A 23084-nucleotide genomic window follows, 5' to 3' on the forward strand; every position below is an offset into this window, starting at 1 on the left:
TGTTTCTGGTAAACGGTTTAATAAGACTCTCCTAAACGTTACCTCAGTAGAGTTTCCAAAAGTGTGGACCTAAAAGTGAGCTCCATTATCAATATATTTAAAAAACACATTATCTTCTATTTTATGCAAAAACTACTAAACAGCCATAAAATATGCTGGAATTGTATGATTACCTAACCATTCCATTTCCAAAGCCATCTACCATTTGTGAAAATGTTTGTTCAAGTGGTTTTTCTGATCCTTTTTGGTTAACCTGAAAGAAACAAACCACAACAGATTAAATATATGGTTTTCTGGTTATAGCAACACACCAGCAAGCCTGGTTTCACATTCAGGATAAGGCCAAATTTTACAATTCTGACAAGTGTTACTTTATAAGGTAATAATTCTGGAACGCTTCAACAGATCCCAGTGATTTTGTGACATTGTACTCCATGGAAGTGATAAAATTTGTTTCAAAAACATGACTCGCGTTTGTGAAAACATCGGAAATTTGGCGAATATTTCACAATTTTTAAACTTTTAATTCTTATGCTCTTAAACCAGAGTTCTATCACACAAAATAGTTAATAAATAACATTTCCCATATGTCTACTTTACATCTGCATCATTTTTGAAATATAATTTTTTTTCTCTGTTAGGACATTAGAAAATTTGATCAGCAATTTTATCTTATATGTCCAACAAAATTTACAAAACCATTTTTTTTTAGGGACCACATCACAATTGAAGTGACTTTGAGGGGCTTTTATGACACAAAAGTACCCAAAAGTGACATCATTTTAAAAACTGCACCCATCAAAGTCCTCAAAACCACATTCAAGAAATTTATTAACCAGTCAGGTGCTTCACAGGAATTAAAGCAATATGAAAGGGAAAAAAAAAACATTTTACTTTTTTTCACAAACATTTTGCTTTAGCCTTAATTTTTTTATTTTCACAAGGATAGCAGGAGAAAATTGACCCCAGAATTTGTTGTGCAATTTCTCCTGAGTACACAGATACCCAATATGTGGGGGAAAACTACTGTTAAGGCACAAGGCAGGGGAAGAAGCACGCTTGACTTTTTCAATGCAAAAATGGCTGGAATCAAGAGCGGACGCCTTGTCGCATATGGAGAGCCCTTAACAGTGGAAAACCCCCACAAGGACCCCATTTTTGAAACTAGAACCCTCAAGGAACTTAACTAGATGTATGTCAGTGTTTCCGTTGTCATTCTACAGTCTGACCACTAGAGGCTGCTATTATTTACCCTAATTGTGCTGCAAATCACTCCTTATCACTGGAGGTTGCTGTTATGTTCCGCAATTGCCCTTTATAAAGACGGCAGATTCTGAACCTGTGGAATTAATCTTGTTTCCTGTTTGGGTCTACTTAAAGCCACATGGATCGCTCACTCATTGCTTGAGTATTGTGTCTAGCTGTTAGTCTAGTTCCAGTCTCCAGCTCCTGAACTTTTTTCCCAGACTGTTCTCATTCATCTGCGGATTGTTTCCTACAACCCTTTGATATCTCCAAGAACATCTACTACCACTTGCTGTTCCTGTTCGTGCTCCTTCAGCCACTTGTTTCCAGCATTGCTACTCCAGTACCATAATGTGTGGTGAGCACCTCGAACCCCCAGGTGCTTCACAGAAGCTTATAACGTACAGCAGTGAAAATAAAAAAATATAAAATTTTTCCCACAAAAGTCTTCCTTAAGCCTCATTTTTTTTTTCCACAAGGGTAACAGGAGTAAATGAACCCCAAAATTTGCAGTGCAATTTCTCCAGACTACGCCGATAACCCATATGAGGGGAAAAACTACTGTTTGGGTGCACAGCAGGGCTCGGAATGGAAGGAGTGACGTTTTGGAACACAGACTTTGATGGAATGGTCTGTGGACGCCATGTCGCGTTTGGAGAGTCCCTGACTTGCTTAAACTAGTGGAAACTCCCCTACAAGTAACCCTATATTGGAACTGATCTAGTGTTTTCCTGGTATGTGAATTTTATAGTACGGTGGTATTTGCAAGTTGTGCAGAGTTCATCAGGTTGGCATACTCGAGATGTGTAGACTATCAGGTTGGCATATTTAAATTCTGCAGAGTGCATCAGGTTGGCATACGTGAGTTGTGAAGGTCAGAAATGAGTTAGTAGTCCATGGATGTGTTGTACAGTGTGAGGCATTCTTTTATACACGTCAGGTTTGTCAGGGTAGGTGTCGCAATGACAAGTGGTGTCCTTTCAGATCCCTCTTCCATAACACGTGGTATCTCTTTTGCGACCTTCCCCTCTTTTTGGTTTGAGGGACCTCACCTGGGAAATGTTGCCTGCTACAAAATTTGATTCCTGATTGCGCCACAAAATCAGGAATATGTGGCTCATAATCTTTGGGGGTGAGGTCCATAGGGGGTCACCAATGTTGGGTGCTGGTTTACTTTCCGTACTGGGGCGTCTGTGTGGCGGTTCGGTAACATATGAGGAAGACGCGAAACAAACTAAGGTCACATCCTCTCCGTTACTATCAATGTCAGAGGCAAGGAGCGTATGCCTCCTCGGCTGAATACCATGATCGGGATGAGCGTCGAACAGGACATTTCTTTCAAGTGTGTGGGGTTTGTGTGTACCAAATTTTATTCAGGGGTGTGTGTGTGTGTGTGTGTGTGTGTGTGTGTGTGTGTGTGTGTGTGTGTGTGTGTGTGTGTGTGTGTGTGTGTGTGTGTGTGTGTGTGTGTTTGGTGTTATCTTTTTTAATTAGAAGAGAGGGGAAAAAAAAAAGAAGAAAATCTAGAAAGTAAAAGATAAAATAAAAAGAATATTACATGTTGGTAAAATAAAAAACAAACGTACTAAATAGACGTCCGTAAAAAAAATAAAAATAAATAACTGGGCGCCCGCAAATGACACTAACCCTGACTATATTCAGTAAAACATACTGTAGTAGTTGTTGATTACTACGGTATATTTTTACTGTCCCTAATCTATTCCTATCAACAAAATCATTTTTTGATTTTTTTTTTTACACACAAAAAGAAAACAAATCAAATCACTGATCAGCATTTGATGGCTGTATGACGAATGCATGGATGTGGTGCAAAAGGTGGGAGGGGGATGGACATGAAGCAAAAAAAAAAACCTTGCCAACAGCGTGCACAGACACTGATCAGTGATGTGAGTCTGATCTGCGGCTCAGTGGCTGCAGGACGAAATGCCAAAGGTGGTGTAAAAGCAGGGGGTAGAAAAAAAATGGACAGGGAAAAAAATAAGTAATGGCCAAAAGCGAGCGCAGGTGCCGATCAGTGATGGGCTGCGCTCAGTGGCTGCAGGACGCACGCACAAAAAAAAAACTGTCAAAAATCGAGCGATCAAGTACTGATCAGAACTTGGTGGCAGAAGGGAGGGTGGGGAAGGAGTTAGTGAGAAGTGAAAAAGGGGATTGGGATCGATTAGGAAAAAGTTGGGAACAGGAGCAGGTCAGGTAAGGATCAGGAACGTCTTCTTTCACGTACAGCAGCAGCGACAGCACATGCTAAAATAGATTATGGCACCACAAGTCTCAGCAGATACGGCAAGAGAACAGCTCAGTGACCACCCTGAAACATCTCCAAGCTGGAATGAGTAAGTGCAGGGTGGTCACAGTGAGGTCAGACCGCATCTCTACTCTCTACTGGTCGGACGATGACGCCAATCGCAACAATCAGTGCAGGGGCTGCTGACGTTGCAGTCTTCTAGCACCAGTCTATGATCAGTGTGCTTATAGCAATGATAATACCTGGACCTCAGTGTTTCAGGCAATTTCATTGCCTGAAACAATGAAATCGCTGTGATTTGGCTGTTAACTTCTGAACAGCCAATCAAAACGATCGTTGTTGGGTGGAGGCTGCAATTCCCCCCGCCCCCCTGTGTTTACACAGATATGTAGAAAAGCCTCTTTAGTCCACAGGAAATGCATTGTTCCCTTCAGAGAAATGCTACACATGGACCCCAGATGTATGTCTCCGAAAGAAAATTATGAATATAGGAGTTCGTATAGATTCGACAGTGATGGGACATACATTTTCAGCTTCAGGGAGAATCAGGGAAGGAGATGCATGTTTTCTCATAACTAACACCTGCCTATAAGCCCCAAATTCATAGTGTCCAGCTAACAGACACCAGCAATGTCATTCTGGGTCTATAGGAAAGGTAAAATCCCAATAAAAAATATGGCAGTGATCTCGAACTTCTGCGATCATCCGGAGTGGAGTTATCGAATAAGTTGGGAATTTCATGAAATTCTCATGGGCTGAGGGCCTCCCACAACCCGGTCCACGTGACGTAATCATGGGATGTGTGTGGGTGTAACTCAGGTGCTGATAAAAGATCAAGGCAAGTTATGATCTGTGTTCAATGCTGAGGAAGATGCATATCTGTGTAGGCTTGATCCCATTAACCATAGCTTTCCATCTGCTACCTGAGCCATCTTTGTGGTCGGCGTAGAAAGTTTATTTTGTTTTATCCTTTTATTTTATGTTATTGTGTATGCTGTATTGTTTTGTTTCCCTTTGTTAAATCTTTTGTAGATTTTTTTTTATAAACACTGCCTATCATTTTGGATTGCAAAGATGAGTGGGCCAAAATTCCTCCAGCGTGGTAAAAGACTCATTGCCAGATATCGGAAACGCTTGATTGCAGTTGTTGCTGCTTAGGGTGGCAAAGGGGCAATCACTTTCTGTATATACTAGAGTACAAGTAGAACCGAATATAAGCAGAGGCACCTAATTTTACCACAAAAAACTGGGAAAACTTATTGACTCACTAGAGTATAAGCCTAGGGTAGAAAATGCAGCAGCTATTGGTAAATGTCCCCATCACCCCCAATTCTGGTATGCATGGCCCCCTCACCCCCAATCCTGGTATGCATGACCTCCTCATCCCCAATCCTAGTATGCATGGCCCCCCTATCCTGGTATACATGGCTCCCCATCACTGCACACATGAAAAAAATAAACCCTTCTACTCACCTTCCTTCCCTCCACTACAGCGCTGCGTTCTGTTCTGCTGCCAGCAGCAGCTGATTTCAGCATCTGAGGAGGGCATGAAGTCACTGCCATGCACCCTCCACACTGGGACTATGGGCAATCATGTGTGCCCACTACTAAAGATTATGAATATTCACTCTTCTCCACACCCATGGGAGTGGAGAAGAGTGAATATTCATAACAGCGTATTGCCTGTTGGCAAATAGAACCCCCAACTAAAGCTCTATAAAACTTAACTTTTAATAATTAAATCCTTATTATAGTAGTAATTTATATTAAAATTCCAATATAGGCGCAGGTAGTGAGGACTATCAGGATTATTCAGTTGGCATAACTGTGTATCCAATAGGCATCCTATCTATTTTCATTATCATATGCTTGTGGCCGAGGACCACTTACTGCACTATTCCCTACCTGTCCTATTGTAAACTAAAATTATAGCCTCCCCGACATGTTTCGCCTAACCGGCGTCATCAGGGGATAGAGGCTAAATGACACCCAAAATGGCCGCCAGGTAGCTTTTATCACCTCTGTTTGGGCTCTAAGCCAATGTGTATTGTTGTAGCCATGTGCCAATAGAATAGACTGCCTTATTTCCAATCATGAAGATCATATCATTATAATGTTACCTACCATTTAAATGATTGGAGGATAAAGCTGTCATTCAGGCCAGAAGGAACCACATTGGTGGAGATTAAAGCGATATATCAGCATTCTCATAATAGCCTGAATGCCTCAGTTTCAGGAACCAATCTGCATTAACTTACCTACATCCAATCCACAAGTGGAAGGTAGTGTTGAACGATTGCTGCACTTGCGTGATCAGCTGACTCAAAATAGGAGGGATTCATGTCATGGCCGTCACATGCTTCAATCGAAACACGCCACATAAGCAAGGTCCTTTTCTTGATACGTATCATTTACTATGTCTGCGCAATTTGTCCAAATCAATAGAGGAGATGCATAACAGGACCTTTGCTTACTCCAATCAGATTAGGCCACATAGGCAAGGTCCTTTTCTTTATGTACATCAATTACTGCATCTACACTATTTGTCCAAATCCATAGAAGGCATGTATAGCAGGACCTCTACTTGCTCCAATCAAATTATGCCACATAGGCAAGGTCCTTTTCTTTATGCACATCAGTTATTAAGTCTGCACCATTGGTCCAAATCAATAGAAGGCATATATAGCAGGACCTTTGCTTACTCTAATCAGATTATGCCACATGTGGTTCCTTCTGGCCTGAATGACAGCTTTATCATCCAATCATTTAAATGGTAGGTAACATTATAATATGATCTTCATGATTGGAAATAAGGCAGTCTATTCTATTGGCACATGGCTACAACAATACACATTGGCTTAGAGCCCAAACAGAGGTGATAAAAGCTACCTGGCGGCCATTTTGGGTGTCATTTAGCCTCTATCCCCTGATGACGCCGGTTAGGCGAAACATGTCGGGAAGGCTATAATTTTAGTTTACAATAGGACAGGTAGGGAATAGTGCAATAAGTGGTCCGCGGCCACAAGCATATGATAATGGAAATAGATAGGATGGCTATTGGATACACAGTTATGCCAATTGAATAATCCTGATAGTCCTCACTACCTGCGCCTATATTGGAATTTTAATATAAATTACTACTATAATAAGGATTTAATTATTAAAAGTTAAGTTTTATAGAGCTTTAGTTGGGGGTTCTATTTGCCAACAGGCAATATGTTAATGAGTTAAATTGCCCCTACGCTGTCTCTGGCTGAACAGTGTTGGCTATTCATAACAGCGGGCACAGGGGATCGCTGAGCCGCAGCAGGAAGCCGGCGGCTGCGACTGATGCTGTGCGCGCTATTAAAGAAAATGAATATTCACTCCTTTCCACTCCCATGGGCGTGGAGAAGAGTGCATATTCATTCTCCTTAGCAGAGGGCACACAAGGTAGCTGCAGCAGTCGGCAACTGCCCGTACACAGCTCCTCCGCCACCACAACCCCCCACCACCTTCCACAGCCAGAATGTAAGTATATACTCGAATATAATCCGAGAGAAGCTTTTTCAGCATAAAAAATGTGCTGAAAAAGTCAGTTTAGACATGAGTATATACAGTAAATAAATTCTATTTAATCTCACAGAAAAATAGAAGGATTAGTGAAAACTGCAAACCTGTGTCAGCAATTAAAATTAACCGCAAATACCTGCTACAGAAAATACACACTGGACTTAAATCTGGAATGTTAATATACAGGGTGGGCCATTTATATGGATACACCTAATTTAAATGGGAATGGTTGGTGATATCAACTTCCTGTTTGTGGCACATTAGTATATGGAAGGGGGAAAACTTTTCCAGATGGGTGGTGACCATGTCGGCCATTTTGAAGTTAGCCATTTCGGATCCAACTTTATTTTTTTTCAATGGGAAGAGGGTCATGTGACACATCAAACTTATTGAGAATTTCATAAGAAAAACAATGGTGTGCTTGGTTTTTATGTAAATTTATTCTTTCATGAGTTTTTTACAAGTTTATGACCACTTATAAAATGTGTTCAAAGTGCTGCTCACCACACTATACCATCAAGATACGAGATGTTCAGCATCTGAAACAACGGATACTGGAAGCCTGTGCTAGCATTTCTTCTGCAGTGTTGCCATCAGTGTGTCAAGAGTGGAAGAAGAGGGTTGCATTGACAATCCAACACAATGGGCAGCCCTTTGATACGATTGCTCCCAGCAATGTACATCGCTGAGCTGCTGGGGCCGAGTTCACCTGAGTTCATCAGCTGAAGATCAGCTGACGAGCTCCGGATCCTCATTTACGGCATCGGTGCTGCATGGAAAATTTCCCACGCAACACTGATGCAGTAAATGAGGGCACTGGAGCTGATCAACTGATGAACTGATGAACTCAGGTGAACTCAGCCCCAGCAGCGCAGCACTATACACTGACAGGAGTGATTACACTCCTGTCCGTGTATACAGTGCTGTCTTCTACAGCAGTCACCACAGAGATTGATGTGGCTGCTGTAGAAGTGACCCGGATCGTCGTGGGACACTGGGATTATGTCATGACGGCGGACATGTGAGGGATATGTTTTTTTTATTTTTTGTTTCTTATAGGAGACTAGGGCTTCGGGGACTGGGCGTTAGGTGAGTACACACTGTTTTTTATTATTAATCCCTTAACCCCCGAGGGTGGTTTGCACGTTAATGACCAGGCCAATTTTTACAATTCTGACCACTGTCACTTTATGAGGTAATTACTCTGGAACGCTTCAACGGATCCCCCTGATTCTGAGACTGTTTTTTCGTGACATATTGTACTTCATGATTGTGGTAAAATTTCTTCGATATCACTTGCGTTTATTTCTGAAAAAAACGGAAATTTGGCGAAAATGTTGAAAATTTTGCAATTTTCAAAATTTGAATTTTTATGCCCTTAAATCAGAGAGATATGTCACACAAAAGAGTTAATACATAACATTTCCCACATGTCTACTTTACATCAGCACAATTTTGGAACCAAATTTTTTTTTTGTTAGGGAGCTATAAGGGTTAAAAGTTGACCAGCGATTTCTCATTTTTCCAACAAAATTTACAAAACCATTTTTTTAGGGACCACATCACATTTGAAGTCACTTTGAGAGGTATTTATGACAGAAAATACCCAAAAGTGACACCATTCTAAAAACTGCACCCCTCAAGGTGCTCAAAACCACATTCAAGAACTTTATTAACCCTTCAGGTGCTTCACAGGAATTTTTGGAATGTGGAAGAAAAAAATGAACATTTAACTTTTTTCACAAAAATGTTACTTTAGACCCAATTTTTTTTATTTTCACAGGGGTAACAAGAAAAATGGACCGCAAAATTTGTTGTACAATTTCCCCTGGGCACGCAGATACCCCATATGTGGGGAAAAAACACTGTTTGGGCGCACGGCAGGGCTCGGAAGGGAAGGAGCGCCATTTGACTTTTTGATTGTAAAATTTGCTTGAATAATTAGCGGACGCCATGTTGCGTTTGGAGAGCCCCTGTGTGCCCAAACATTGGAGCTCCCCCCACAAGTGACCCCATTTTGGAAACCAGACCCCCCAAGGCACCTCTCTAGATGCATAGTGAGCACTTTGATCCCCCAGGTGCTTCACAAATTGATTCGTAAAAATGAAAATGTGAAAAAAAAAAACACTTTCATTTTTATGAATCAATTTGTGAAGCACCTGGGGGTTCAAAGTGCTCACTATGCATCTAGATAGGTGCCTTGGGGGGTCTAGTTTCCAAAATGGGGTCACTTGTGGGGGAGCTCCAATGTTTGGGCACACAGGGGCTCTCCAAATGCAACATGGTGTCCGCTAACAAATTGAATGGAAAATCCGCTCAAATTGTTAGCGGACACCATGTCGCGTTTGGAGAGCCCCTGATGTGCCTAAACAGTGGAGCTCCCCCACAAGTGACCCCATTTTGGAAACTATACCCCTCAAGGATTTTGTTAAGGTGTATAGTGAACATTTTGAACCCAGAGGTACGACACAGAATTTGATAACATTAGGTCATCATATTGAATAAGTTGTCATTAGTCTTGAGCGCAAGTGCTCGCTACTTGAGTTTGCATCGGGTACTCAGGTATGCACCATGTACTGCGTGTGCTCGAGTGACATGCTCGAGTCCCCGCCCGGATGTTTCACGGTTATTAGACACCCAAAAAAAAACATGCGGGGATCGCTCGTGATTGGCAGGCAATTCCCCAAGTTTTTTGGGCCATGAAGCATATGGGGCGGAGACTCGAGCATGTCACTCAAATACCCACGATACTCCATGCATACCAGAACACCCGATGCAAACTCAAGTAGCGAGCACTTGCCCTCAACACTAGTCGCCATATCGTCATCTTTTTTTCTTACTTTTGAAAAAAATCCCAACCCCATCACAACCCTAACCCTAACCCCAACCCCAGCCCTAACCCTAGCACAACCCTAATCGTAGCACAACCCTAATCGTAGCACAACCCTAATCGTAGCACAACCCTAATCGTAGCACAACCCTAATCGTAGCACAACCCTAATCGTAGCACAACCCTAATCGTAGCACAACCCTAATCGTAGCACAACCCTAATCGTAGCACAACCCTAATCGTAGCACAACCCTAATCGTAGCACAACCCTAATCGTAGCACAACCCTAATCGTAGCACAACCCTAATCGTAGCACAACCCTAACCTGAGAGTTTATTTTTTACGCCGTTCCTCATGCGGTATAAGTGATTAGACGACATTATTCTTCGGGTCGGTGAGACTACAGCGATACCAGAATCATATGGGGTTTTTATGACTGACAGCTGTCACACACTAAAAGACGCATTTTTTGTAAAATCTAATTTTTGCATCGCCATATTTTGAGAGCTATAATTTTTCCAGATTTTGGCAGACAGTCATTTGACGGCTTGTTTTTTGCGGGATGAGTTGACGTTGTTATTGGTGCCATTTTCAGGCACGTGACATTTTTTGATCGCTTTCTATTCCGATTTTTGGGAGGCAGAATAAACAAAAACCAACAATTCAGGAATTGTTTTTTTTTTATTTTTTTTATTCTGTTCCGCGTGTGGTAAAATTGATAAGGCTGCTTTATTCTTCAGGTCAGTACGTTTACAGAGGTACCACATTTATATCGTATTTCTATGTTTTGCACTTTTACATAAAAGCAATTTTATAGAAAAATTACTTTTTAGCATAGCTTTATTCTGAGTGCTATAACTTTTTTATTTTTCGGCTGATGGAGCTGTATGGCGGCTTGTGATTTGCGGGACGAGATGACATTTTCAGCGGTACCATTTTTATTTATATTTGTCTTTTTGATCGCGTGTTATTCCATTTTTTGTTTGGCGGCATGGTGATAAAGCATTGTTTTTTGCTTCGTTTTTTATTTATTTTTTTTACAGTGTTCACTGAAGGGGTTAACTAGTGGGACAGTTTTATAGGTCAGGTTGTTCTGGACGCGGCAATACCAAATATGTGTACTTTTATTGTTTTTTTGTTTTTTTTTATAATAATTTTTATTGATGGGTACATTATATTTTTATTTTTGGTGAATTATTTTTTTTATTTTTTTTTTATATTTTTACAATTTTTTTTAATTTTTTTTTCACTTTGACAGTTTTTATACTTTATTACTTTGTCCCACTATGGGACTTTCACTTTTTTTTCTCTGATCGCCTGCATGGCACAGGAATGCAGCACCATCCCTGTGCCATGCAGGCTGTCAGCGCTGGACAGGGAGAAGATTGTTTGGAGATGCACTGCGCATGTCCAAAAAATCTTCCTGCTGTCTGGTGACCAGGATGTTGTCATGACGACATCGGGTCGTCATGGCAACATCCTGGAAGCCACGGCAGTCAGCGCTGGAAGCCGTTAGAGGAGGTGAGTATCTGCGATCACCTCCCCTTGCCACCGCAATGCTGCGATCGACTTCGATCGCATCGCGGGGGTTAATGTGCTGGAAGCGGTGCGTGACCGCTCCCTGCACATAGTACCGTGTGTCAGCTGTGACAATCAGCTGACACCCGGCGGCGATCGCGCCCGCACAGTCTGTGTGCGCGCGCGATCACCTTGACGTACTAATACGGGTCTGGCTCTTAAGTCCCAGGGCACAGACGCGTATTAGTATGTCTAATGTTAAGGGGTTAAATAAATTATTAAAACCGTGTGGAATTTTATTCAAATAAAAAACTTTATTCTGGGAATATCTTAATTTGAAAACCATCAAAAACCTTACTACGGAGTTAGTAATGGGGGCGCCTTATAGACGCCCTCAATAACTAACCTGGGCTTCATGTCAGCCGCCAATACAAGGCTGACATGAACCCCAACCTTATTACCCCACCGCAACACGGCAGTGGGAAGAGCGGAGGCTAAGCGCCAAATGTGCCGCATCTTATGGATGCGCCATTTCTGGGGCTGCTGAGGGCGGATATCATTAGTCACAGAGGGGGCTAGTATCCATGGCCCCTTCCCTGGCTATTAATATCAGCCCGCAGCTATCTGTTTAGCCATTTCGGGCTAGATTCTATAGGGAGACCCTACGTCAATTTTTTTCTGGGGTCCCCTGTAATCTAGCCAGTAAACGCTAAGCAAACAGCTGTGGGCTGTTATTCACAGCCAGGGAACATTTTTGGCTAATGGCCCCTTCCCCGGCTATGAATATCAGCTTCCAGTGGTCTGCTTTCTCTCTACTGGTTATTTAAATGACATGGGAGCCATTTTTTTAAAATTTTAGGTTATGTGCCCATGATCCACACGTAGCAGCGCTTTGGACGCACCATATTTTTTCTGTGTTCAAAAAGCTGCGTCCTATTGAACGCAGGTAAATCCGCATGTGTTCACTGAACTATGAACCGCATTCAATACATTCTAGTGGTCAAATTTCTGTTGCGGACACTAGCGACTCCGCAAAAGAAGTTGACATGCTGTGGTCCAGAAAGACGCGACGCATGTCAGTGTCCACAGGTGATCCGCAGCCTCAGATGCACGCATAGTAGACATGGGATTTCTAGAAATGCCATCCACTATTCTGTAACATCTGGACGCTGTGGGTTGGACACTGCATAAACACGCAGCTTCAAACTCACAGCGGCTCCTGATCGTGGGCACGAACCCAAACTCACCCGCAGCATGTCAATTTCTGTAGTGAACATGCTAGTCTCCGCTGCAGATTTTGACTGATTGAAATGTCATTATATGGGGTGGATCCGCATGTATTGACAAAAAAAGTCCGGCATTAGAACACAGCATTTTGGACGCAGCGTATTTTAGCTGCTGGTTGCTGATCGTGGGGATGTACCAACTAACCAAACAGCTGCGAGCTGTTATGAATAGCCAGGAAACAAGTTTGTTTAATGCCACCTTCCTAGGCTAAAAATAGCAGCTCTCAGCTGCCCCAGAAATAACATGAATAGAAATGCTAATGAGATTGGGTGTATGGGATTAGCTGACACCCTTTTGTTTAGTGATAACAAGGTGTCAGACCCTTTCATTACTAAACCTAATTAAAGTAAAGAGTTAAATAAACACATACACACACTATTTAAAATACAACAAACATTCTTTAATCATTTAAATTAACCAATATACTCACCCCAGGTCTGATGGTAATCCAAGGGTTAAAGTGATGTCCCACGTTTCTTTTTTCAAATATCTTTATTTAGCTCCAGAAAGCATTCATTGATGTATAAAAACGCATCAAAATTGCATGTTTTTTCTGCATAGTTTTTCCTATCACGAGATGCAGAAACCTTAAGGAATTTTCTGCATTCAAATCCTGAACGTGCACACATAGCCTAAGACTCACTTGAATGTGTGAATGGAGCCTTAGGGCTCACGCAGACAAGCATTTAAATTGGCCGTGTGCGGTCTGATTTTTTTGGTCAGCACGCACACAAACAGCACACTGACCCATGTTATTCAATAGGGCTGTTCAGTGGAATAATTTTTTTCTTGGTCCGGCTGTCCATGAGAAAAAAAATTCAGCATGCACTACTTTCTACCGAGTTTCTGATGAGACTCACACATTCATGTCTATGGATGCGAGAAAATAAGTCTGATCGCACACAGAACATCCAAGTGACATCCAATTTTTACGGATAGATATCCATTCACTATGCAACAAATTATTATTTTTTTTTGTTCCTGGATACAAAGTGTGTTTTCCTAACCAGTTATGCCTAAAACAAATAGAAAATAGTTGTTGTTCCACAAAAACTTTGCTTGTGTGATTAGGACAATGAAATTTTGAAATTTGTCTGTTTTCGGGAAAATTCTTGATTCGTATTCAATACTGAGTAGTCTTCTAGAATATTCTTGAACTGCTACAATTGTGCAGAAGTTTCTACAATTTTACAGAATTATCTAGAAGTTTCTAGAAACTTTTAGAACTTTCTAGAACGTTCTCGGACTGTTTAATAGTAGTCATACAAGTATAAAAGAACAGGTGACTTGAACAAACATTTCGGTTTATGTTATAGCTGAGTAAGAGAATAGCGAATCGTAGTTAAAGGGACACTGTCTAGTCATTTTTCAGTATGATACTAATATTACCCTTAAATAGGGCCTGGGCAGACCTTTTAAAAACATTGTAAAATCATTATTCTACCCTTTGTAGTTTCCATGTTATCAGCATTGTCAGACCCTGCAGGCAGCTGGTACATTAGTACTCTCCATTATAAGCAAACAGAAATAGTCCGGCTGCTGTATAAACTGTCATGTAATTATGCACTCCCTCTCAGCAGCTCCCTCCTCCCTTGGCTCTCAGTGCACTGTCAGGTTTCAGTTTCCATAGGAGCTACTGTAATGTTCTGTTGAGGACACGGAGCGAGAGAGCTATTTGTTTTATAGATGGCATCAAGAGGTTGTTTGCGCCCAGCAGATGCATTTTGTTACGTGTGTGGACAATTTATGAAGACAAGAGCGAGAAAGTATTCCGTGAAAGCATGTTGTAAGATGTGCGAGGCCTACAAGGCATATTTCGGCATGCCTGTCTGGGATCAAGACAAGTCCTGGGCACCTCATTTCACATGCGAATATTGCAAGAAAACCCTTGAAGGTAAGGTGAACAATTGCTGCTCGTTTAGATGGCATTGCTTTATTTTGTAGAATTTCAATGATTTAGATCTACTACAGTTTAAGGAGTTGCAATTGCCCAAATTTTCACATGTGTCAATGCACTATAGTAAAATATGTATTAAGTAATGTGTAAAATTTCCTGCTTTTAAATTTATAAAATTAATTATATCTGCTATGTTACAGGTTGGTACAGGGGAGAAAAGAGCCATGAAGTTTGCTATCCTTCGAATTTGGCGGAAACTGACAGACCACTCAAGCAACTGCTACTTCTGCATGGTGGATCCTGCCCAACGTTGCACAGGCAAGAATGCGCCTCAAATCGTTTATCCAGACAATCCTTCTTCCATTGCCCCAGTACCACACTGCCCCGAGCTGCCTGTTCCATATCCCCAGAAGAGGGATCAGCCATCTTCAGGAAAAAGCAGCAAGTCAGACAGCGAGGAAGCTAACGCAGATCAAGATTACGTTTTCACAGATGCGGTTGAGGAGAGAAGGCCATACTTTCCTAACCAGAAAGACGTCAACGATCTGATCAGAGACCTTCGTCTTACCAAGTCCAATGCTGAGCTTCTGACATCCAGGCTCAAGCAGTGGAACTTGTTGGATGAAAGCGTGCAAGTCACAGATCAGAGAAAGTGTCACCAAATATTTTCCAACTTCTTCAGTCGGGAAGATGGGTTGTGCTCCTGCAACAATGTGGCCGGTCTTTTTGAGGCTATAGGTATCACCTGTAACCCAAGTGAATGGAAACTATTCATAGACAGTTCATCCCGGAGCCTCAAAGCCATGCTTCTTCTCAACGGCTACCCGTCTCTCCCTATGGCTCACTCTGTGTATCTCAAAGAGGACTACACCAGTGTCATGATGTTGCTGAGTGCCTTGAAGTATGACGACTATGGATGGGAGGTCATCGGAGACTTCAGAATGGTGTCATTCCTGATGGGTCTTCAAGGCGGTTTCACAAAGTTTCCTTGTTTCCTTTGCCTCTGGGACAGCTGTGACACTAAGGCACACTATCACAGAAAAGACGGGCCACAGCGGACCAAGTTCTCTGTGGGGGAAGAGCAACATCAAGTGGGAGCCGCTGATGGAACCTCTGAAGGTGCTGATGCCACCACTGCACATCAAGTTAGGCCTCATCAATTTGTCACGGTTCTTGACAAGGTGTCAGTAGCTTTCAAGTACCTTCAAAGTCTCTTTCCAAAGCTGTCTGAGGCAAGGGTCAAGGCTGGTATCTACGTCGGACCGCAGATCAAGAAGATCATAGAATGTGACGAGTTCGCCAAGCTGCTGAACAGGACGGAGAAAACGGCTTGGAACAGTTTTGCTGCAGTTGTTCATGGCTTCCTGAGTAATCACAAGGCTGAAAACTATGGGCAGTTGGTTCAGACTCTCAAAGAATTACGCCATAATGGGATGCAGAATGTCTCGCTAAGTCCATATCCTTGAAGCTTATCTTGACAAGTTCAAGGAGAACATGGGAGCTTACTCAGAGGAGCAAGCCGAGCGCCTTGATCAAGATACGTATATTGGACTTTGAACATAGTTACCAAGGACAGTATAACAAAAACATTATGGGGGACTACATTTGGGGGCTTCTTCGAGAAAGCGATTTGCAGTACACTAGCAAATCTAGAAAACCTACTAATTTCTGAAACTTTTTGAGTGATTTTTGACTGTCTTTGTCTATTTACCATGCAAGTGTTGTTTTTTATCAGACCGCGTGAATGAAAATATAATTTCCTTTTTTTGTCACAATAAATACAAAAATTTTCTGGGCTGTGGTCATAAAATCAAAGTTTGTGCTGAATGTAGTCGTTTTTCCATTGTCTTTAAACATAAGTAGTTGAAATATTACACTTGGAAGCCAGGAACAAAAATTGTGTTACATAAATAAACATCGGAAACTGTATATGATCATGTAGTTGTATATAAAATGGATCCATTGGTTTAAAAACTGATGAAAATTAGAAAAAAAATCGTTTGAGTTTTCTCGATGAAACTCAGGTGATTTCTGATACGCTTGTCTGCAGATGCCTTCAGATTGTCACCCGAACCCGGTGATACTGGCGAGCTTGAATGACATAACTCTGGTGTGTATGGAGAACTTTAACTATTATCTAAAGGGTATGGGCAATTTTAGTCTGATTTATCAGTAGGGGGCGACTTGGAGTGCCTAGGGCAGCATAAACACCAAATACCGCCATGGGCGTGGTAACATGCAAAGAGGAACGACTAGTCTGGGGAGACTAACGTCCCATTGACTAGTCAAAGGCTAAATTAGCATAAGAAAATCGGAGCTTATAAATACTTTTTTTCAACATGTGTTTAGGTGACTAACAGTACACAGGGCTGGTTAGGCAGAGAATTTAGCAATAAATACACAAATGCTGGGGAGTTGGAGGGCATCAAGGACCTAACAGATTTCCATTAAAGGGAACCTGTCACGTCCTAGTTACTATCATCACTGCCCCCATTGGGTTGTTAGTGATGCAATGTGCATCACTAAAAAGCTGTTTTCATGAAAAATCGGTGGTAGTATAATAATTTTATAACGTTTTATATATTTTGTCCTACCTGCTTGTATTCAGTCCAAGGGGCATGATTTTCAGACTCAGTCATGGGCAGAACCACATTCAGTCACTGCTGGCGCCGACCATGACATTTGAAAACTGCTCCTGGCAAGAGCTATGTTTGTGAGGTGCATGTGCATTTGCATTCGTCGGGAGGCTGGTCCGGCACGTGCACGGAGGCTGTGTGATTACCAGCTTCAGTGTGCACGCGCTGTTATCTGTGGCTCCCGACGCGTGCGAAGTCAATGTATCTCGCGGTCACCGCATGCGCAGTGACACTGCAGCTGTGACCACAAGATACATTGACTGCGCAGGTGCTGGGAGCCACAGGTCACAGCGCGTGTGCACTGAAGCTGGTAATCACGCAGTCTCAGTGCGCACGCGCAGGGAGCCACAGGACACAGCGTGTGCACACTGAAGCAGGTAATCACACAGCCTCAGTGCGCATGCACATGGGCCCCACAAACATAGCGCTTGCCAGGAGCAGTTTTCAAATACATGGGCAGCGCCAGCACTGACTGAATGCGTGCCGCCCATGACTGAATCTGAGAATCACACCCCTATGACAGAATACGAGCAGGTAGGACAAAGTATATAAAACGTTATAAAATCATTATACTACCACCGATTTTCATTAAAACAGCTGGTTAGTGATGCACATTGCATCACTAACAAACCAATGGAGGCAATGATGATAGTAACTAGGACGTGACAGGTTCCCTTTAAAGAGGTTGACCAGTCTAAAAAGCAAAGTCTACAGTGAAGTGTCAAGTGACTACAGACTGCTGAATTGCAAATGTGCAATGCACATACTGTCATGATTCCCCTGTATGACTTGTGACTGTATGTATGTGATTTGCATACTTTTTGGTCATAAGCAGATTCAAATCCTGAGAAGTGATCGGGTCGATCAATTGGAATGCTCGGGTGCTCGATCCGAGCAACGAGACCAATGTAAGTCTATGGGAAACACAAGCATTTTTCCGGCGCCCCCCCCAAGGGCTGCAGGGGGCCTAAAAATTGCCCAAATTGATGGGAACAGTGCTCAAATGACATGGGAACAGCATGGGGAAGACCCCTGGAAGCATCTCTACTGCTGTGAACAATGTTGTCAGAGTATTACGCCACTTTGACTCACAATAAAACATACAAACACAAAACCAAAATGGATTTTCCTGGGAAATATGTTAAGGAACATCCTTTCCAGGGTAATGACTGGTATATAAGGCAAAATAACCAAAAATGCTCCTCCACATCTTGGGCTATGTTCACATGTAGCGTTTTTGATGCGTTTTTGTACTTTTAAATTGCTTTCAACAGTGAAAAATACATTCACCGGTAAATGTCATTTTAACATTTTACTACCTTAACTGGCCATGTTGTGTGTGAGACATGATCAGACACATCCATACAGTGCTGAAAAGCATAGGAACAGCATGGGGAAGAATTCTGGAAGCATCTCTGACTCCCAGGTCACTGCCTAAAACCGTGGTCATCAGATGTGATTCTATATTACTGAGGTAATACTACAGACATTTTTGGCAACGTGACAAATATTAAACTCCATTTAAAATGGACAATGCTCGTGGCAAGGGACGGGGAAGTGGACGTAATGGTGCACGCAGAGGCCGAGGCCGTGGGTAAGATGAAACTGTGCCTGCTGAGGAAGCACAACAAACACTCACATCATGTCGAACTACCTTCCTGTCCCAATTTCTAGGGTGCTGCGGAACACAACTATTGAAGCCAGAACAGTGTGAAAAGGTTGTTGGTTGGAAAGCGGATATTGCTTCTAGTCGGTTTGCCATCACCACCACCCTGTCTTTCACATGGACCAGTCTTAGTAGCCGTGAGTCTGTACCACATTATTATTATTACTTTAGTGACATTTATTCCATGGCGCTTTACATGGGACAAATGGGTATACATCGCAAAAACAATTACAATAATCTTGAACAAAAATTTCAGTTTATGTTCCGATTCTGTCATCCAGTGGTGAGAAGTCTGGTCCAATCAGCTCTTGTTCATTTTGATTAGAGTCAGCCTGTCAGCATTGTCAGTTGACAGACGGATGCGCCTATCAGTTAAAATGCCCCAACCTTCTCTGACAAAACTCTAGCTGTCATGACCTCCAAGGCGTAGAGAGCCAGTTTATGCCACGTGTCCAACTTGGATACCCAACAGTTGTAAGGCACAGAGAGGAATCCTGGAGGGTGCTGGTACGGTCGCCAAGGTAGTCCTTCAGCATCTGACTCTCCTTGTTAGAGTACCCCGTGTATCAGGGCATGGGCACTGGGAGGGTCTGAGAAAACTGTCCCAGACCTTTAACACCGTTCCCCTGCCTCTGCCGCATCTGGTTTGTGTCTCCCTCACCTGTACTACTTGGTTGTCCAATGAAGTGTCTGTGACCTCTGCCGCCAGCGTTGTAAGATGGGAATTTTTTATAATTCTTCAACAAGGGCCTTATCTGAATAACTCTAAAAATGAACTCCTTCTTTTTCCTCCCTCTACTAACCTACCTATACCTGACTTTCACTAGTCTACCTATACCTGACTTTGCAATTTTCTTTAGGTGGTGCCACCATAACTCCCACTCGGCCCATCTGCTGTCTTGGACTCATATTTGACACACAACTTTCCTTTATTAAACATGGAAAAACACTCACTCGCTCATGTCACTTGCACCTTAAAAACAACTCCAAAATTTGACCTTTTCTCACCTTTGATGCAAAATCTTTCTTCTAATCGGTCTCCCTCTAAACCAGGGTCTCAAACACGCGGCCCGCGGGCTGCATGCGGCCCCTCCGGCTGCTTCTTGCTTCCTGCGGCCCGCAGGCACAGACCCCGTAACTATCGCGTCCCAGCGCAGCGGCGTATGATGTCACTGACATGCACAGATGTCAGCTGCTAGCCTCTGATAGCCCGGCGGCTGACACTGGTATTGCTGTGCAGAGAGCCGGTCTCTGCACGGCAATACTCTGCATTACAGCGCTGATGTCTGCGGCTGCTGGAGAGAGCCGCGATCGTTACGGGGTCTGTGCCTGCGGGCCACAGGTGCAGAAAGGATGCCGAGGGAACGGAGGACAGGTGAGAATCTTATTTTTTTCTTTTTCTCTGTCATGTGAAATACGGCACAGGGTATCTGTGCTCAGTATAGGGGGGGCACTGTGCGCAGTATGGGGGAGGACGGGGACCCTGAGCGCTGTGTGGGGGAGGACGGGGACCCTGAGCGCTGTGTGGGGGAGGACGGGGACCCTGAGCGCTGTGTGGGGGAGGACAGGGACCCTGAGCGCTGTGTGGGGGAGGACGGGGACCCTGAGCGGGAGACCTGGACGGGAGACCGTGTCTGCAATATGGGGGACCTGGACGGGAGACCGTGTCTGCAATATGGGGGACCATGTCTGCAATATGGGGGACCTGGACGGGGGACCGTGTCTGCAATATGGGGGACCTGGACGGGGGACCGTGTCTGCAATATGGGGGACCTGGACGGGGGACCGTGTCTGCAATATGGGGGACCTGGACGGGGGACCGTGTCTGCAATATGGGGGACCTGGATGGGGGACCGTGTCTGCAATATGGGGGGCCTGGAGGGGAGACCGTGTCTGCAATATGGGGGGCCTGGAGGGGAGACCGTGTCTGCAATATGGGGGGCCTGGAGGGGAGACCGTGTCTGCAATATGTGGGACCTGGAGGGGAGACCGTGTCTGCAATATGTGGGACCTGGAGGGGAGACCGTGTCTGCAATATGGGGGACCTGGAGGAGAGACCATGTCTGCAATATGGGGGACCTGGAGGGGAGACCTTGTCTGCCATATGGGTGACCTGGAGTGGAGACCATGTCTGCAATATGGGGACCTGGAGGGGAGACCATGTCTACAAGATGAGGACCAGTTCAAAAGGTGTATAGAAAATAAAATGGTATCACTAAAAATGTCACTGTCATGCAAATAATGCGGCCCCCCAAATTAAATGTTTTTCCGTGTGCGGCCAATATGCCCAGCTGAGCTTGAGACCCCTGTTCTAAACAAACTGTCTTCGCTCCAATTCCTTCTGAATGCAGCAGCCAGGGTCGTATTTCTATCAAGCCGCTTCAGACGCCACTACCCTGTGCCAGTCATTGCACTGGTTAGGTTACCCATTTACTACAGAATACAATACAAACTCCTCTCTCTCATCCACCAAGGTCTCCACAGTGATGCACCGGCCTATATCTCATCCCTCATTTCTGTGTATCACCTCTCCTGTGTCCTCCTTTCTGCAACTGATCTAAGACTAACATCCTCCTTAATCAGAACCTCACACCTCCGTCTCAAAGACTTCTTTCGTGCTGTGTCAGTTATCTGTAATGCCCAAAATGCATACAGCGCAAGGGTCACGGTAAAGGCAGCAGAACATAGTCAGCCATGTGTGCCAGACTGCCAACAACCAAGACTTCCTTGTTCTCACCAAGAGGACGACTGTCCCCTGTTCTCTTCCTCCTCCTCATTATCACCCAATCCACATTGAGATGAGGCTGGGCTGAGTAGCATTACCCTGTATCGTTCCTTCCTCCGCCTGCAATGCCTCCTCTTTAATTGTGAGCAGCGAGCGTTTCAGTAGACAGAGAAGCGGTATGGTGACGCTAATTATGGCGTCATCGCCACTCGCCATCTTGGTGGATTCTTCAAAGTTTTGGAGGATAGACAGATGTCAGACATCCATGCCCACTCATCAGCTCTTATGTGCGGAGGCTGACCTGAATGCCGACGGGCTTGTTGAAGCTGGTACTCTACAACTGCCCTCTGCTGCTCAAAATCATTCCAAACATCTGCAACGTTGATTTCCAACGCTTGGTCACATCGCACACCAGTCGGTGAGCTGGAAGCTGCTAACGCTGCTGAAGCTCTGCTCTCTGGCTTCCCTTCTAACACTCTCGCACCTCTCCAATCTATCCTAAACTCTGCTGCCCGACTAATCCACCTGTCCCCCCGCTATTCCCCGGCCTCTCCTCTGTCAATCCCTTCACTGGCTCCCCATTGCCCACAGACTCCAGTTCAAAGCCCTAACCTTGGCATGCAAAGCCATCCACAACCTGTCTCCTCCATACATCTGTGACCTAGTCTCTCGGTACTTGCCTGCACGCAACCTCCGATCCTCACAAGATCTCCTTTTCTACTCCCCTCTTTATCTCCTCTTCCCACTATCGCATACGATATTTCTCCCGAGCATCCCTCCTACTCTGGAACTCTCGCCTCCTGTTGAAACCTTCAAAAGGAAGCTGAAGACCCTCCTCTTCCGACAAGCTTACAACCTGTAGTAACCCTCGCTCCACCATACCGCTGCACGACCAGCTCTACCGTCACCTACTGTATCCTCACCCATCCCTTGTAGACTGTGAGCCCTCACGAGCAGACACCAGGAAAGCGCCATCAATTGACCCAGAGTACAAGTAGTATAATTATTATAGCGCCATTTACTCCATGGCGCTTTACATGTGAAAAGAGGTCACCAACTGGTACAAGAGGAGAGGAGACCCTGCCTGTGAGGGCGCACAGTCTATAATAGTGGGTAAGGATACAGTAGGTCACGGTAGAGCTTGTCATGCAGCAATATGGTGGAGCTAGGGTTACTACAGGTTGTATGCTTGTTAGAAGAGGTGGGTCTTCAGCTTCCTTTTGAAGGTTTCAACAGTAGGCAATAGTTCCACAGTAGGGGGGGATGCACAGGAGAAATCTTGCATACAATTGTGGGAAGCGGAGATAAGAGGGGAGTAGAGAAGGAGATCTTGTGAGGATTGGAGATTGCGTGCAGGTATGTACTGGGAGACTAGGTCACAGATATATGGAGGAGAAAGGTTGTGGATGGCTTTGATGGCCTGGTTAGGGTTTTGAATTGGAGTCTCTGAGCAATGGGGAGC

General features: G+C 43.9%; 2 protein-coding genes across 3 annotated transcripts in view; one reads left to right on the top strand and one right to left on the bottom strand.

Annotated features, from left to right (window-relative positions):
- Positions 1 to 23084, bottom strand: part of SACM1L (SAC1 like phosphatidylinositide phosphatase) — a 350039-nt gene that overhangs the window by 146614 nt on the left and 180341 nt on the right. For both annotated transcript variants that reach the window (XM_073678395.1, XM_073678396.1), the window contains exon 12: positions 174 to 253. In XM_073678395.1, coding sequence (XP_073534496.1) covers positions 174 to 253 — 80 coding nt within the window. The remainder of the gene's footprint in view (positions 1 to 173; positions 254 to 23084) is intronic.
- LOC141264334 (uncharacterized) lies at positions 14254 to 16505 on the top strand. The gene is made up of 2 exons (XM_073676626.1): positions 14254 to 14592; positions 14796 to 16505. Exon 2 carries the CDS (start codon positions 14820 to 14822, stop codon positions 16059 to 16061), a length of 1242 nt encoding a protein of 413 aa, XP_073532727.1. The 5' UTR covers positions 14254 to 14592; positions 14796 to 14819; the 3' UTR covers positions 16062 to 16505.

Source organism: Phyllobates terribilis, unplaced genomic scaffold (assembly GCF_046119375.1).
Source record: "Phyllobates terribilis strain yellow unplaced genomic scaffold, ASM4611937v1 Scaffold_4__5_contigs__length_816908805, whole genome shotgun sequence".
NCBI lineage: Eukaryota > Metazoa > Chordata > Amphibia > Anura > Dendrobatidae > Phyllobates > Phyllobates terribilis.

Coding starts and splice junctions, on each gene's coding strand:
- LOC141264334 (XM_073676626.1), top strand. CDS start 14,820: ATGAAGTTTGCTATCCTTCGAATTTGGCGGAAACTGACAGACCACTCA.